The sequence below is a fragment of the Barbus barbus genome, assembly GCF_936440315.1.
Source record: "Barbus barbus genome assembly, chromosome: 10".
Lineage (NCBI taxonomy): Eukaryota > Metazoa > Chordata > Actinopteri > Cypriniformes > Cyprinidae > Barbus > Barbus barbus.
In genome coordinates, this window is record NC_136738.1 from 218265 (window position 1) to 232671 (window position 14407).

At 39.0% G+C, this 14407-nt stretch overlaps 1 protein-coding gene across 1 annotated transcript; it reads right to left on the bottom strand.

The window, feature by feature from the left end:
- Nucleotides 1–323: 323 nt before the first annotated feature.
- On the bottom strand, nt 324–9257 carry LOC306876045 (interferon alpha/beta receptor 1a-like). The gene is made up of 7 exons (XM_079426942.1): nt 9056–9257; nt 8652–8781; nt 7712–7902; nt 6686–6849; nt 5616–5763; nt 5110–5267; nt 324–2833 (listed from the first exon to the last, which is right to left on the bottom strand). Exons 1-7 carry the CDS (start codon nt 9114–9116, stop codon nt 2537–2539), a joined length of 1149 nt encoding a protein of 382 aa, XP_079283068.1. The 5' UTR covers nt 9117–9257; the 3' UTR covers nt 324–2536.
- Between the last annotated feature and the right edge of the window lie 5150 nt (nt 9258–14407).

Consider the following 14407-nt stretch of genomic DNA (forward strand, 5'->3'; position numbering starts at 1 on the left):
CAACTAGGCTTGTCACCAGGGGCGCAAATTTGCTGAGGGGTGCAAGATCAGTGTTGTCACCCCCGCAAAAATGTCAGTTTTGGTCGAATTTTCATTCCGACTCATTTTGCCAGCACGGGTCACAATTTATTCCCTAGCACTAACCCTCTCAGAAAACAATCAGGGGTGAAAACAGTGACAAAGATGCCACCCTCCTCTCCCATGATTCCTGACCACAAAAACATTGCCATATTGCTCCCATTTTAAAGGGAAAAAAAGGAAACAGTATATATATATATATATATATATATATATTTTTTTTTATTTTTTTTTTATTTTTATTTATGTAGATATTTCATGGAAACTGTGCCACACAAGAGGAAGATTTCTGCCGCCTGGTCACTTAGCAAAATGAAAATGACTTGATATTACCATATGACCAGTAGATGGCTGCAGGACCACTCATTGGCACATTTCTAATAAAGTTATTTTCACTGTTTGTTTTAGGATTTATATTTAGACATCATTTAAAAAAAACACTTATAACAAAAAAAAGTTTAGCACTGTTTTTAACTATAGGATAAATAGTATGAAGAGTTTTCAAAAACTTGTGATCACCAGAAATGACCTATTTTGAATTCAAGATTTTCTACGAAAAGGGACTAGTTGAGCTGAACTCATTTTATTGCATTGTTTCCCCCCCCTGTGTCTTTTTCTGTTCTGCACCCCAGCGCATTTCCCTCCTCTCTTCATTTTATTTATTATATTTTATTTAGGATAATTCAGTGTCTGTAATGTCAAATAAGCGATTGATGCTCACTTGATAATAAAATGTCTTTTTAGAAAAAAGAAAAGAAAAACTTCTTTCACCTTTGTTTATTTGTAACACGTAATGTTTTGGTTATTTATAACATTTTATTAGAGAAGATTTTCACAGAATGATTTCGGCAAAAATGTAGCTAATCAGAATCATGTGTTCGAATCGATCTCAGACCATGAACACGACCAAATGTAGGTCTCTGTGTTAATTGCATTGCGGTTTGCTTTGGATAAAGTAAATGTAGCTTAAACATAAGAGCCCTTGAGCAGATCTGATAAGACAAAAAGGGCTATTTGTGTTTGGCTATTTCTTTTCTTTTATGCTAGGTGCATTAAATTATTTACCAAGGTTTTATCGGCATTAAATCTGTCATTGTAGGGTTTTGAAGCTCACATTTGGTTTGGAAGTCTTAACTACATTTTAGTCAGTTATTTCATCAACTATTTAGTCAGATACAGATAGAGAAGCACAATAAGATTACATTTATTTGAATGCAAATGTGAGAGCGCGTCTGTGCAACGTCTCTCCAGTGAAGCTGTGTTTTAATTATTTGCACATTAACTGTGCATCGCCATTTTCATAACCTTCACCTTCTGTCTGATTTGAGTGATAGGCTACATCAGTGTCAAACTAGATAATCGCATCAATTCTTGATAAAATGCAGTTATATTATGAGCTGTTGGCATTAATTTAGCTCGTGATGAAGCGGTAACGGAGCGCTCTCGGAGCGAATGAAAACTACAACTCCCGACTTTCAAAAATTCCTTGCTTCAGTCAAAATCACGCAGCTCCATGATTTTCGCTCCGCTCTCACTTCTCTCGATCCCATTACTCTGGTTTGGGGTGGCAAAGCTCATTTTTAGGGTGGCAGTTGCCACCCCGTGCTACCCTTGTGGACACGCCCCTGAATGGAAGCTCAGGTTGCTTTGATAGCGGCCTTCAGGTCATCGGCATTGTTGGGTCTGGTGTCTCTCATCTTCCTCTTGACAATATCTATGGGGTTCAGGTCAGGCGAGTTTGCTGGCCAATCAAGCACAGTAACACCATGGTCATTGAACCAGCTTTTGGTAGCTTTGGCAGTGTGGGCAGGTGCCAAGTCCTGCTGGAAAATGAAATCAGCATCTCCATAAAGCTTGTCAGCAGAAGGAAGCATGGAGTGCTCTAAAATCTCCTGGTAGATGGCTGCGTTGACTGTGGACTTCAGTGAACTACTCCTTTAAGAAAGGAGGGCAAATTGGAATAATACCTCAGCGTAACTCAAATTGGTTTATTGTTGTGTTTTATGGTTGTCTTTGGCTTAAAAGGGTTCAAAATGTTTGCTTTTTTCCCCATGAGAATCCTATGTAGGGCTGACTTTACAGTATTTTTTTAACTTATAAATAAATGTATAAGTTGGCACCCCAGGATCAGTCAGTCCGCTGCAATATACTTTAATCTGACACTGAAAGGATATGAAAACAGTCAAACTAATGAATGACAGTTCATTCTCCTTTTAAACACTGCTGTTGTTAAAGCTAACAAAAAAGACATCAAGTGACAATAATGAATTAAAATTCTATAAGAATCATAAGAAATCTGCATGTTAAAATACAGATATGACAAATATGGCTGAAATGTAATAAACCTCAGTAAGGTGCTGCTGTCTCCACATGTACAATAAGCTGACAGATGCTGGAAGAGAGAAAGAGAAAGCTGCAAAAAGCCACAGTCATGTCCGTCTGACATTTGTTGACCGTTTCAAGCACAGAGCTCCAGCAGCGTCCCATCATGCAGCTCTTCTCTGTGCTTTCTGCTGCTCATCTGTAGATCAGTGTGTGTGGTGGATCTGTGAGAGGAGTCCTCCTCTGTGGAGTAAACGCCAGAGTCTCCGCTGCCGTGTCGGCTGTGTGCGCTGGAGTCCAGATCTCCAGTGTCTGAGTGCTCATCCACCGCCACAGCGTCCAGCTCCACACGGACCATGACCAGCGGCTCACACACAGACTCTGGAGACTCAGGAGCCAGCAGCTGCGGCTTCTCTGAGTCACTTAACCACAGCTGAAGAGAGAGAGAGAACATGCATTTAAATGATAGGGTGACTTCTTAAAGAACAGAAGAACGCAGAATTGTAGATAGGTTTAGAAAGGGAAATCCGTTATAAGACTTGTCACTCTTTATGATATTGACCTTTGTTCATTTGATACGTCTGTGATTTTGTTTCTCCATTAATAATGTGTGGAATCACTATGAAATGTGGTCTGAAATCTTCAGCATTTGTAGATGATTTTACAGGCTGTGGACCTTCAAATTATTATTATTTTTTGTCTTCAAAAAGGAAAAACAAAGCAACTATCCATTTATTACTTAATCGACCCTTCTCATGAACATAACCTAATGTTTTTTCATATTTTTATTTTTAATAATTTTTTGCTTTTGTTGTATTTCTATTTGATGCATTAGAGTAAAGTGTGATGAAATCATTTTAGGGTGGATTTTCATCATTTTAGGGTGGAGGTGTACACATACTGCCAACAAACATTGATGTTCAAATAACATGTAAAAGTGAATTTAGCATCCGATGACCCTTTAAGGCTGTGGGCAGGGATCCAAGGAAATGCTCTTGCCAAGGAAATTAATTGGTTTGCCTTCTATATTTCTGGGAGAACTTTTTCTGTGGAATTAGGACATTTTTCATCATCTTCTGCTATAACAGAATGTGGGGTCCCTCAAGGATCTATATTGGGTCCAGTATTATTGAACATCTATATGCTACCTCTGGCTGATATTTGTCAGAAACATATCTCTATGCTGATGACAGTCAGCTTTACCTCCCTTTAAAGGTGGAGGACAGTTTGGATCTACAATCCTTCTTTAGTTGTTTTAATGATATTAAGGAGTGGATGGCAGCCAGTTTTCTTCACCTGAATGAATCAAAGACTAAAGTGTTAGTGTTTGGCCCTCCAAGTTTATCCAAACCTTTAACTAATTAAGTAGGCCTCTTCTGTGGTTCCTAATGCTGGTCCTGGGGTCCCCCACTCTGCACTCTTTGTATGTCTTTTTTAACACACTCAGTTCAGTTCATGGAGCTCTTTCCAAATGAGCTTATGATCTGAATCAGGTGTTTTAAATAAGGGAGACACACAATGTGCAGAGCAGGGCGCTTCCAGGACCAGGAATCACTGGGCCTCTGATTCCAAGGTACACAATCAAGCAAAGAGCCTTGGTATTATTTTTAATGCCGAGTTAGATAAGCATATAAACCCTGTGGTTAGTAGAAGATCCTCTCAAATCAGAAACATTGTGAAACTGAATCCTTTGTTGTCTTTTAATGATTTGGAAGTTGTTATACATGTTTTTATTCCATCCAGACTGGACTATTGTAACTCTCTGTATTACAGTGTTTCTCATGCCTCACTTTCATGCCTGCAGTTGGTTCAAAATTTTGATGCTAGCCTTTTGACTGGGACAAAGAAGTATGCAAATATATCACCTGTATTAACATCCCTCCATTGGTTTCCAGTCAAATTCAGAATCAAATATAAGAAGTTATTTGTTTTTAAGGGTTTAAATGGGTTGACACCCAACTTCATCAGTTACACACGTCCTCTAGGCCATTAAGATCTGGAGGTCTCAGTTTCAGTCAAAGGTTTCAGTCAAATCTTGGTTAAAATCGAAACGCATTCTCTGTTGCAGCTCCTCGCTTATGGAGCAGCTTACCTCTTCACAGTAGATCTTGTGCTACTCTTGATGCATTTAAATCTAATTTAAAGACTCATTTTTTCACTTGCATTTGATTCTACTTAATTTTGTATAAGTTTGTATTTATTTTATAATCCTAGATTGTATGAATGTGTTAGGTCCTGGTATGTAAAGCCAATATATGCTATATAAATAAATGTGACTGACTGATAAAAATGCATTTAACTGTGTTTTACAGCAAGGGTAATCTTTTGATATACGACTAGAAGGGCAAGGAGCGCCCAGTTAAAGAAAAAAAAAAACACTTGGAACAACAGAGAAGCAGCTGACACAAAGAGCTGGATGAGAAATAACTTAAGATAGAGGAAACTAACCCTAATCCTACTATATGCAGCAATAATGAGTCAAGAGACCATACATATTACTGAGCATGTAAAATATACAATTCATTCAGAACGGCTGTCTACACCATCTTCTGACTTTATTCCTGAAGGCAGCTAATAAATGTATTTGGATAATCAGTTCATCTGCACATGACTGCTAAAATGCAGAAACTGACCAGAGATGCATCAAATGTTTTTGAAACCGTATAATATCAGATGAATTTGAAGCAGGTAAGAGAGTATGTTCTGTACCTCCTGAATGTGATCCGGGAGTTGAATGGCTGGGTAGAAGGCGTTCTTGAGGAGCGTAAACATCTTGTAAATGCAGAAGTACAGCAGCAGCACCAGCAGGAAGCACAGCAGCAGAGAAATCAGGAAGTACAGGACTATCTGCCAGTACGGCATCTGACCTGAAATCACACACAGCGTTCAGTCGTAATGTCACTGTATGTCACACACACTCATTCGTCTGACAGAAGATTCACTTGCCACTGTAAGCACTGACTCTGCCTTATGTAACATCTTCCATACATGTAGGGAATAAATGCTCATAAATGTGGATGAATAACCATGTAAATTATTTAGAAGAACTCACAGAAATGACTTTTATGACACTTATTAAATGAATAATTATCCCAAAATTGTAGCCTTTACTAGGTACAGTGTCACTGGAGCAGTTTTTCTTTCTGTGGCTGCATGTTACACATATTTTCTTCAATCTGACATGATGGAATTGTGTGTGTGACGGAGCTGCTGACCTTCAGTGCGTGCGCAGTGTGTGTCGCTGAAGACACTGCTCTTGTTATGGAAGTCAACACGGCTCTGAACTCTCACACAGTACCACGTCTGTCTGTCCAGCTCAGTCAGCATCACCACATTGTTCTTCGTCTCCAGAACTTCAGCCGTCTGCAGGGACAGTCAGAGCAGGAAATGATGTCACTCAGCAGTGCCATCTATACAGTAATACTGCACTGAAAACACACCAATCATGGCCGTAAAATAAGAAGGTCCGTTAACACGACTGAATGCATCAGGTATTCTGAAATAACAATGAACTATACTTTCACTGCACTTATTATTTCTGCCTAGATTAGGACTTTTGATCAGCATACACATTAACTGATGTGAACACATTTTGTTTTGTGGAACATTTCATGATATAATGAAACCATTCGCCGGTGCGATGGGCAAACACTCAAATTCTCTGACGACTAAGCAGCACAAATAGACACTGATACTGCTCATCAAATGATGCTATGCTACGATTACCCTTTACACACAGCACCGGTGAAACACAAACCTACAGACTTGTGTGAGAGTTCACCTCTCAGTGTGCTGTGAGAAGCCCGATGCTTCATTTACTTTATACACACTTCATGAAACTGGTGAATATCTAAATAATAATAATCATCAGACATTATTATGAGTAAACAAAAATACAAACTAAAATTTAAGCAGTTAATGTAATATTTAGAAACAATTTCTTCTTTGTTTTACATTTTTCAAAGTCCCCAAATTTTATTTAAAGCTTTAAAAAAAGAACAGTTCCCACATGTTCACAGACTATTGGAGCCCAGTGTGTGTGACGATAGTTTTAACTATAAACATTTTGAGAGCACAGAATCTGGTTTGAGTTCAGAAACCACCATCTATCTACAGGATGTGGTCACATTACTTAGCAGCAGTTCTGAGATTGAAACTGAAGATAATTTGAAGTGCTTTGTGTTCACAGCCTCTACTAGTCCTCAGCAGACACCACATTGAGACAGTATCCACACGCAGCTGCTGCTGAAACCCATGCGAGAGCAGCGCGAGTGTGCACAGATACCTGAGGCTCTTCAGAGCGCCTCCAGTACTGGATGAGGTAGCTCAACCCATCTTCCAGCAAAGTTTTCATGGACTGGTTAGTGCTGCTCATAGGGTCGGTGATGATGATCTCTAGATCTCCTTTAACAGAGTTCAGCTTCACGTTGGAGGGAGGACCTAAAGCAGCTGCGAGCAGAAGAAAAGAGCCGGGGTCAGAATCATAGAATTAAACGCCAGTGCCAGGAACAGACAGACTACTGACAGAGACAATAAACTAACAAACAGACAGACTACTGACAGACAGACTGAAAGACAGACAGACGGACTGACAGACAGAGTACTGACAGCCAGAGAAAGTACTGACACAGACAGACAGACAACTAACAGACAGACAGACAGCTGACAGACAGAGAGAGTACTGACAGGCAGACTACAGACAGATGGACAAACAGACTACTGACAGATAAAGTACTGAAGCGGACAGACTGAGAGCAAGACTTTTGACAGACAGACAGACAGACTACTGACAAAGTACTGACACAGACAGACTGACAGACAGACTACTGACAGACAGTCACAGAGTACTGACGGCCAAAGAGAGTAGTGACACAGACAGACAGACAGACAGGCTACTGACATACAGACTGACAAAGTACTGACACAGACAGACAGACTACTGACAGACAGTCACAGAGTACTGACAGCCAGAGACTGAAAGACAGACTACTGACAGACAACTGACAGATAGACGACTGACACAGACAGAATGACAGACAGACAACTGACAGACAACTGACAGATAGACGACTGACACAGACAGAATGACAGACAGACTATTGACAGACTCACAGACAGACTACTGACAGACAGACTACTGACAACATAGACTACTGACAGAAAGACTGACAGACAAAGTACTGACAGACAGACTGACAACTGACAGACTACTGACAGACAGAGTACTAACAGATAGAGAGTACTGAAAGACAGAGTGTACTGACACAGACAGACAGACAACTGACAGACTACTGACAGACAGACAGCTCACCATGTTTATCAGGACAGAATCTGATCTGGACCCAGCTGGAGGCCTGCTGTGACGTGTTGGCCCGCACACGCAGCAGAAATAAGCCTTGGTAATGCAGTTTAGCTCCAGTGAAATCACAGAGATGCTCCAAAACATTGACACACACCGATGTCCAGTACTTCTCATAATTGTTTTTCTGGGTCCGGAACTCTCTGTTGGAGGAAAGAACGACGTGAGTGCACTTGATCTGTCAGTAAAGCAGTGCTTCCTGAGCCTGTTCCTGGAGCCCCAGTGCTGTCTCCATCAAACACACCTGATTCAGCTCATCAGCAGACACTGAAACGAGTCTGTCAGTTAAAGGAGATGTGCTAGATGTGGTTGTGTGAGGCTTCAGGAACAGGCTTGAGAAACACAACAACACAATCAGTTCAGTTGGTCATCTGATCCTGGACAGATGAGTGTGTCAGGGAAACAACAGAACATCTCTTATTTAGAGTTCACTGAAGCATTAAAATGTCACCCCTCTTTTGGACGTCCCAAGGTTTACTTGCTTCTGTTTTTGTGAAGCCCCTTCCTACATCCCTACTATACAGCAAGGTCCACTAATCAGTCATATAGTTTATAACTACTGTATATGATTATTTACATCTGTCAGCATGAGGTTTTGCGTGTGCATGTGTGCTTTGTATGGACTAGGGTGAATATGTGGCTGCCTGAAGACGAGTTCTTTGCGTCTCTTTTGACTTTATCGGTGCTTAATAAAGCCTGAGTAAAATTAAACACATTTCTCCCTCAATTCTTACAGCTGTAATGCGAAAATTATATAGATTACTGTAAAACAATGCTCTTGGTAGTATTCATTGTACTGTCTTTTATGCGGATTTTCCTTCACTCATTTCTGCAATACAGTAACTCAGCTTTTTTTCACGTGCATGAAGCAAACGCAGACGAAGGCTCTTACCGTATAAACTGTGCAGTGAAGGTGACGGTCTGGTCGGCCGGGGTCTCGTGAGGCCAGTCCCAGCGCAGCACATATCGGGTGTTGAGCGAGTCCATGCTGACGTTCTCAGGATGCCTCAGATGTCCAAATCCTGCCAGACACACAGAGAAAGCACACCCACCTACTTATATATGAATGGTCTTTTTATGTGGGCTAGTTACATTTATTTGGGGTTACCAAAACCTGAGGAGTGCCCGCCAGAATAACTACCAGTGATTTTGAAATTTTGCGAACTCTGCTAAACACTGCTAATAGAGATCAGAAGTGAAAGAAAAAAACACATTTTAAAGCATCTGTGAAAATAACCCTGAAAAGAAACAAATACAGTGATATTTACTGTCAGTGTCAGAAGAGCTCAGACTCACCCGCGGACGCTTTCAGCTGCAGAAGCAGAGAACAGACGCAGAAGCAGAGAAGCGCCCTCATGTCTCAGCATTATTCTTCTTCTTATGATGTTTTTCGGCGGTTATGGCAAACCATGTCTGAGTTTGAACAAAGAGTTCTTTCGCTTCTGCTCGTGCCCACCACACAGGAAGTAGAGCTTCAGTCTGGCGGATGTTAAAGGGCTCAGCTTTTACGAAACAGAGCGTGTTCTCACGTGTTAGACCGAATCAGTGTTGCCAGATTGAGCGGGTTTGATTTTGATTGAGCGGGTCAATATTGGCTTGGGCGGGTGGACAAAATTTGGGCTGGTTTTTGGTAAGTTTGGCGGTTTTCAAAACATATAAATTGTATAAGATAAGCGTGCATATATATCCTCCTGTATGCATCCAGTCAGTCATCACAACACGCACACGCACGCGCACACACACACACACACACACACACACACACACACACACACACTCACACGCACACACACACACTCACACGCACACACACACACTCACTCGCTCACACACACACACAGTCACACACACACACACACACACACACTCACACACACACACACACACTAGTAATCAGCAGACAGACCTGATGATTCATGAGTGATAACGGATCTGATTTTAACTATACAGTAAGGTCCAGTAATCAGTCATATAGTCAAATCTCAGTATACACTTTATTACTAGATATACAAGTTGGCAGATGTGCCCAGAATATGAAAGAAATGCTGAAAGTTTTCACATTATGTATTTTCCTCCCATAAAAAACATTATAAAGAAAAGTTTAATGTAAATGGCTTATTGAATGAAGACATTGATATGAAAAATAACTATTAAACCATAACTCGTTTATTATTGAAAGGGTTTTAATATGCAGGTACTGTATTTTCTGTTTGTTTCATACATACTGTAATATTTGTTTGTTACTGTTGCAATAAAAAACTGTGATATGAAAAGGCCAAATTCGGTATAGTTTGTAAAAAAATATATACTATGTAGGTAAGCAGATGAACCCAGAACATGAATGCAACACTGAATTTAATTTCCTCTCATTCATAACCAATATAAACATATTTAATATGGTGCAATGGAGGAAGACAGTGATAGACCAAATAAATAAAGTATATAAAGACTAAATTCAGTATACAGTTTGTTAATAAAATATAATACGTGACAAGTAGCTGAGAATATGTAAGAATATATAAGCAAACATGCTAAACTACATGCAAAGCATTTTACTCCCACAGAAAACCGTTATAATGAAAACATTTAATGCATTAAGAAATAACAGGCCAAACTCAGTACACCTCTCAGTGAAACTGCATAAAAAGGACAAATTCGTTACAAAACGCACTGTGTGAAGGATTTCCTTCCCTTTTGCATTTGTTTTGTAGCTCGGAGTTCCGGTCCATCTCTCACTGTATCCGCTCGCGCTCGGAGCCGCTGCGTCACGTGATGGGAGGAGCAGCGTTTGCACGCGATGTGAAGAGAGCGGAATGTACCGCCACAGACATGCATGGCTACACCTTGTTCAATGTATTCAGTGCATAGGAGAGAAAATTAACCTAAAGTATCGATCTAGTGTCGATCCGATACCAATACCAACGTTGCTATCGATATTAGGATCGATCCGCCCACCCCTAGCAGGGAGTGTTCTTCAGGTGACCTCATCAGCAGCTGGGTCGCGTTCCAATCGCGTTTAGATGCACACTCCCTAAGCGCTTCCCCTCGGTCAATCCCCGCAGCCATTTTTAAGCGTCTTCCACTTCAAGTGGACGAGGGAGCGAGACAGCGAGTCCACTCATAAGTTTGCTAGTATGGCAAGCCGCTTCATCATTGAATGCCATTGCTGTTTGACCAGAGCCATAGAAAAGCAGATCTGCAACATAGATCTCGCGGTCACGTGGCTCATGCAATTCCTGGGCTTCGGTAACATTTAAACTTGGAATATTATTTTTTTCAACTAAATACCCCACATGATTAGACACATATCAAATTTCAAAAAACCTTTTTCACACAGGCGTTAAAGACCTTTTATTATTTTCAGTTTTTTTTAGCTTTAGATACCTTGGATTGGTTTAAAAACGACGTTGCTCGGAAATTGTCCTCATAGAAATTTAATAATAACCAATGCAACATTTATCATAATTTTTTAAATTTTTTATAGGACTTAAGCTAAAAATACACTAATTGTGTCTACGGTCTCTTTATTTTTGTAAAAAATATTTTTATTTTAGAATTATAACTACAACCACAATTTTATTGTTTTACCCCTTACATGTCAGATGGTAATCAGCAAGAAATACGTTTGTTCTTAATTGTCTTTCCTATATATTTCTAAAAATATTAATGTGAGAGTTGTGACGTGGTTGAAGGCTGTAACGCATTTGAAGGGATACATTGCCTGAAATTTACATTTTTGGTTTTGTTTCTCTCTCATATTGAAATATTGACACTTTATTTTCCTTTTTTTGATATTGTGCAGTGCTTTGACACAATTTGCATTGTAAAAAGCGCTATATAAGTAAGGTGACTTGACTTGACTTGACTCATATTGCCCCCTTGTTTCTGGGTCAACATCTGCATGGCCAACATTGTCTTTCTGCTGCAAATGTGGGAGCAGTTTCTGATGTATGATGCTTGTCAAAGTTTAAATATTACATCAAAAATTATATTTAAAAAAAATATGAGTTGTCATGATTTTGGAGTATATATATTTACTGAAACGATGACTATTTTATATTTTTTTTAATTAAAATTATAAAAAAATCAAGCAAATAACTCAACCCTATCACAAGTTTACAACCCCGTAACAATGAGAAATACATATATTTGTGACGGGGTTGTGGTGTTTCACTCAAAATGGCCACTACTGCTCATGTAGTGTAGGAGAATAGACCGTATATGGCAGCAATAAAATAAGTACATTATATTTACTTATGGATTAAAATAAAATGTTGAAAAAGTAATAATTTTCCATATTAATTGTATGTGACGGGGTTGAGTTGTTAAGCTTGACAGTCCCTCCCTGATTATAACATGCCTCAAAAATGTGAATATAAAAGTATGATACTACTCAGCATATATATTTATGATGATATTTTCTGCAGCACTGTTAAAGAGAGCTGAATGATGTCATTTCTGGTAAATGATGTCATATGAGCGGAGTCTAAAGTGTTATGGCCGTAGAATGGTTAGCATGACGGGGCTGAGTTCAAACTGAGGCACATAATTTTAAAGTCTGTTTTTTATCAAATATTTTGCATTTTTTAAGAAAAATATTTTTTACAAGAAAGGAACACAAATAAAAGCTTACATAGTTGCCAAAAATCACAGACACTATGCACATTTTTTAAATAATTTTCTAAGTACAACCTCAGAGATGTGCCTCAGGGACATGACAAAATGCTTAGTTTAAGATAGATATAAGACATTATTTTATTTAAAAAAAATATTAAAATGCAATAATGATTTTTATTCATTATAATGGCCATCCCAAAGTTTTGTGAAAAGCTTCTAACAATTCATTTTGTTGAACCATCACTTCAGAAACTGTGGGGGACTGAAATATTACCGAGTCCCAGGAAAGACCTTAATGCTGTCTTCAAGTACTATCGGAAATTTCATTTGCCATTAAGTCATGTTTACCAGCTTGTCGCATTCAAGTGCTTTGTTGTAGTAAAGAAGCGACTAACAGTGCATTCAGACTATACTTTTTATTTTTTTTTATCAGTATCTGTGTTCCCTGGGAATTGAACCCACGCCCTTTTGCGCTGCTAAAGCAATGCTCTGCCACTGAGCCACAGGAATAAAACGTACAGGTGCAGCTCAGAAATAATTAATTTTTTCTTGTAACTTATTTAAAAAAGTGAAATAAAGACGTCATGGCAGCCCAAATCATCACTGACTGTAGAAACTTCACACTGGACTTCAAGCAACATGGATTCTGTGTCTCTCCACTCTTCCTCCAGACTCTGGGACCTTGATTTCCAAATGAAATGCAAAATGTACTTTCATCTGAAAAGAGGACTTTGGAGCACTGAGCAACAGTCCAGTTCTTTTTCTCCACAGCCCAGGTAAGACGCTTCTGACGTTGTCTCTGGTTCAGAAGTGGCTTGGTAGCTCTTTTCCTGAAGACGTCTGAGCGTGGAGACTCTTGATGCATTGACTCCAGCTTCAGTCCACTCCTTCTGAAGCTATCACAAGTGTTTGAATCAGCTTTGCTTGACAGTATTCTCAAGCTTGCGGTCATCTCTGTTGCTTGTGCACCTTTTCCTACCCAAATTCTTCCTTCCAGTCAACTTTGCATTTAATATGCTTTGATACAGCACTCTGTGAACAGCCACAGCTTTCAGTAATGACCCTCTGTGACTTACCCTCTAAAAACTGCTGGGTTAAAAACAACCCAGTTTGGGTCAACAAGGGACGAACTCAGCGCTGGGTTATTTTAACCCAACAAGTTGGGTTATGTTTATGCTTTTTTATGGTTTAAATTACTACATTACTAGGCTAAAATTATCCCAAATTAAACCTACAAATCTTGTTAATTTTAAAATCACACAAAGAATGACTTTCAAAAGATAAATATTTATTAAAAACGAGAAAATTCAAAAAGTAACATGCATGTAAGAAGAAATGCAGAAAAGTATGGCATTAACAGCTACAGAGTTTATAAATGAAGCATTGAACATTAATTGAATATAACTTCTGATCAAATTGGACTTTTTTGGTAAATTTTATATATTGCATAAAAATATACAAAAACACTATTATACAATAATTGTACAATTAGTTAATAGTTAAGTCCTTTACAAACTATTCTGGCATAACATTACACAAATAAAGCACAACATTAACACTGATATTATAACATTCAAAAGATGCATGTGTGTGAATAAACTCCACTTCTACTAAACACATTTAACATTTTGTTTTTACAGATTATACACTTACAGTTTATTTCATAGTCCATGAATACAGATCATGCATCACTGTCAGTTTTCATGATCTCGTTAGCATAATTGATGTAGTCATCAGCACAGCATCCAGGGCAGCGTCCTCCTTTAATACCACTGTTGCATCAGTTTGGGGGAAATGCCATTCTCCTCTTTGACCAGCATTCATCCCAGTCAGCGTCTGTTCATCAGTGGCCTAAAAAGAGAAAAACATTTGAAAAAAGAAAACATTGAATTAAACTATCCATTTTCAGATAGAAGAGCATCCACATCAGTAAGGACAGGTAAATAGTCTGCTTTGTGTGGCTGTTTAATGTCTGTCTGCCGCAGCGCTCTAGAATGCAGCACTAGTGTGAGGGCATGTAATATTGTTTAA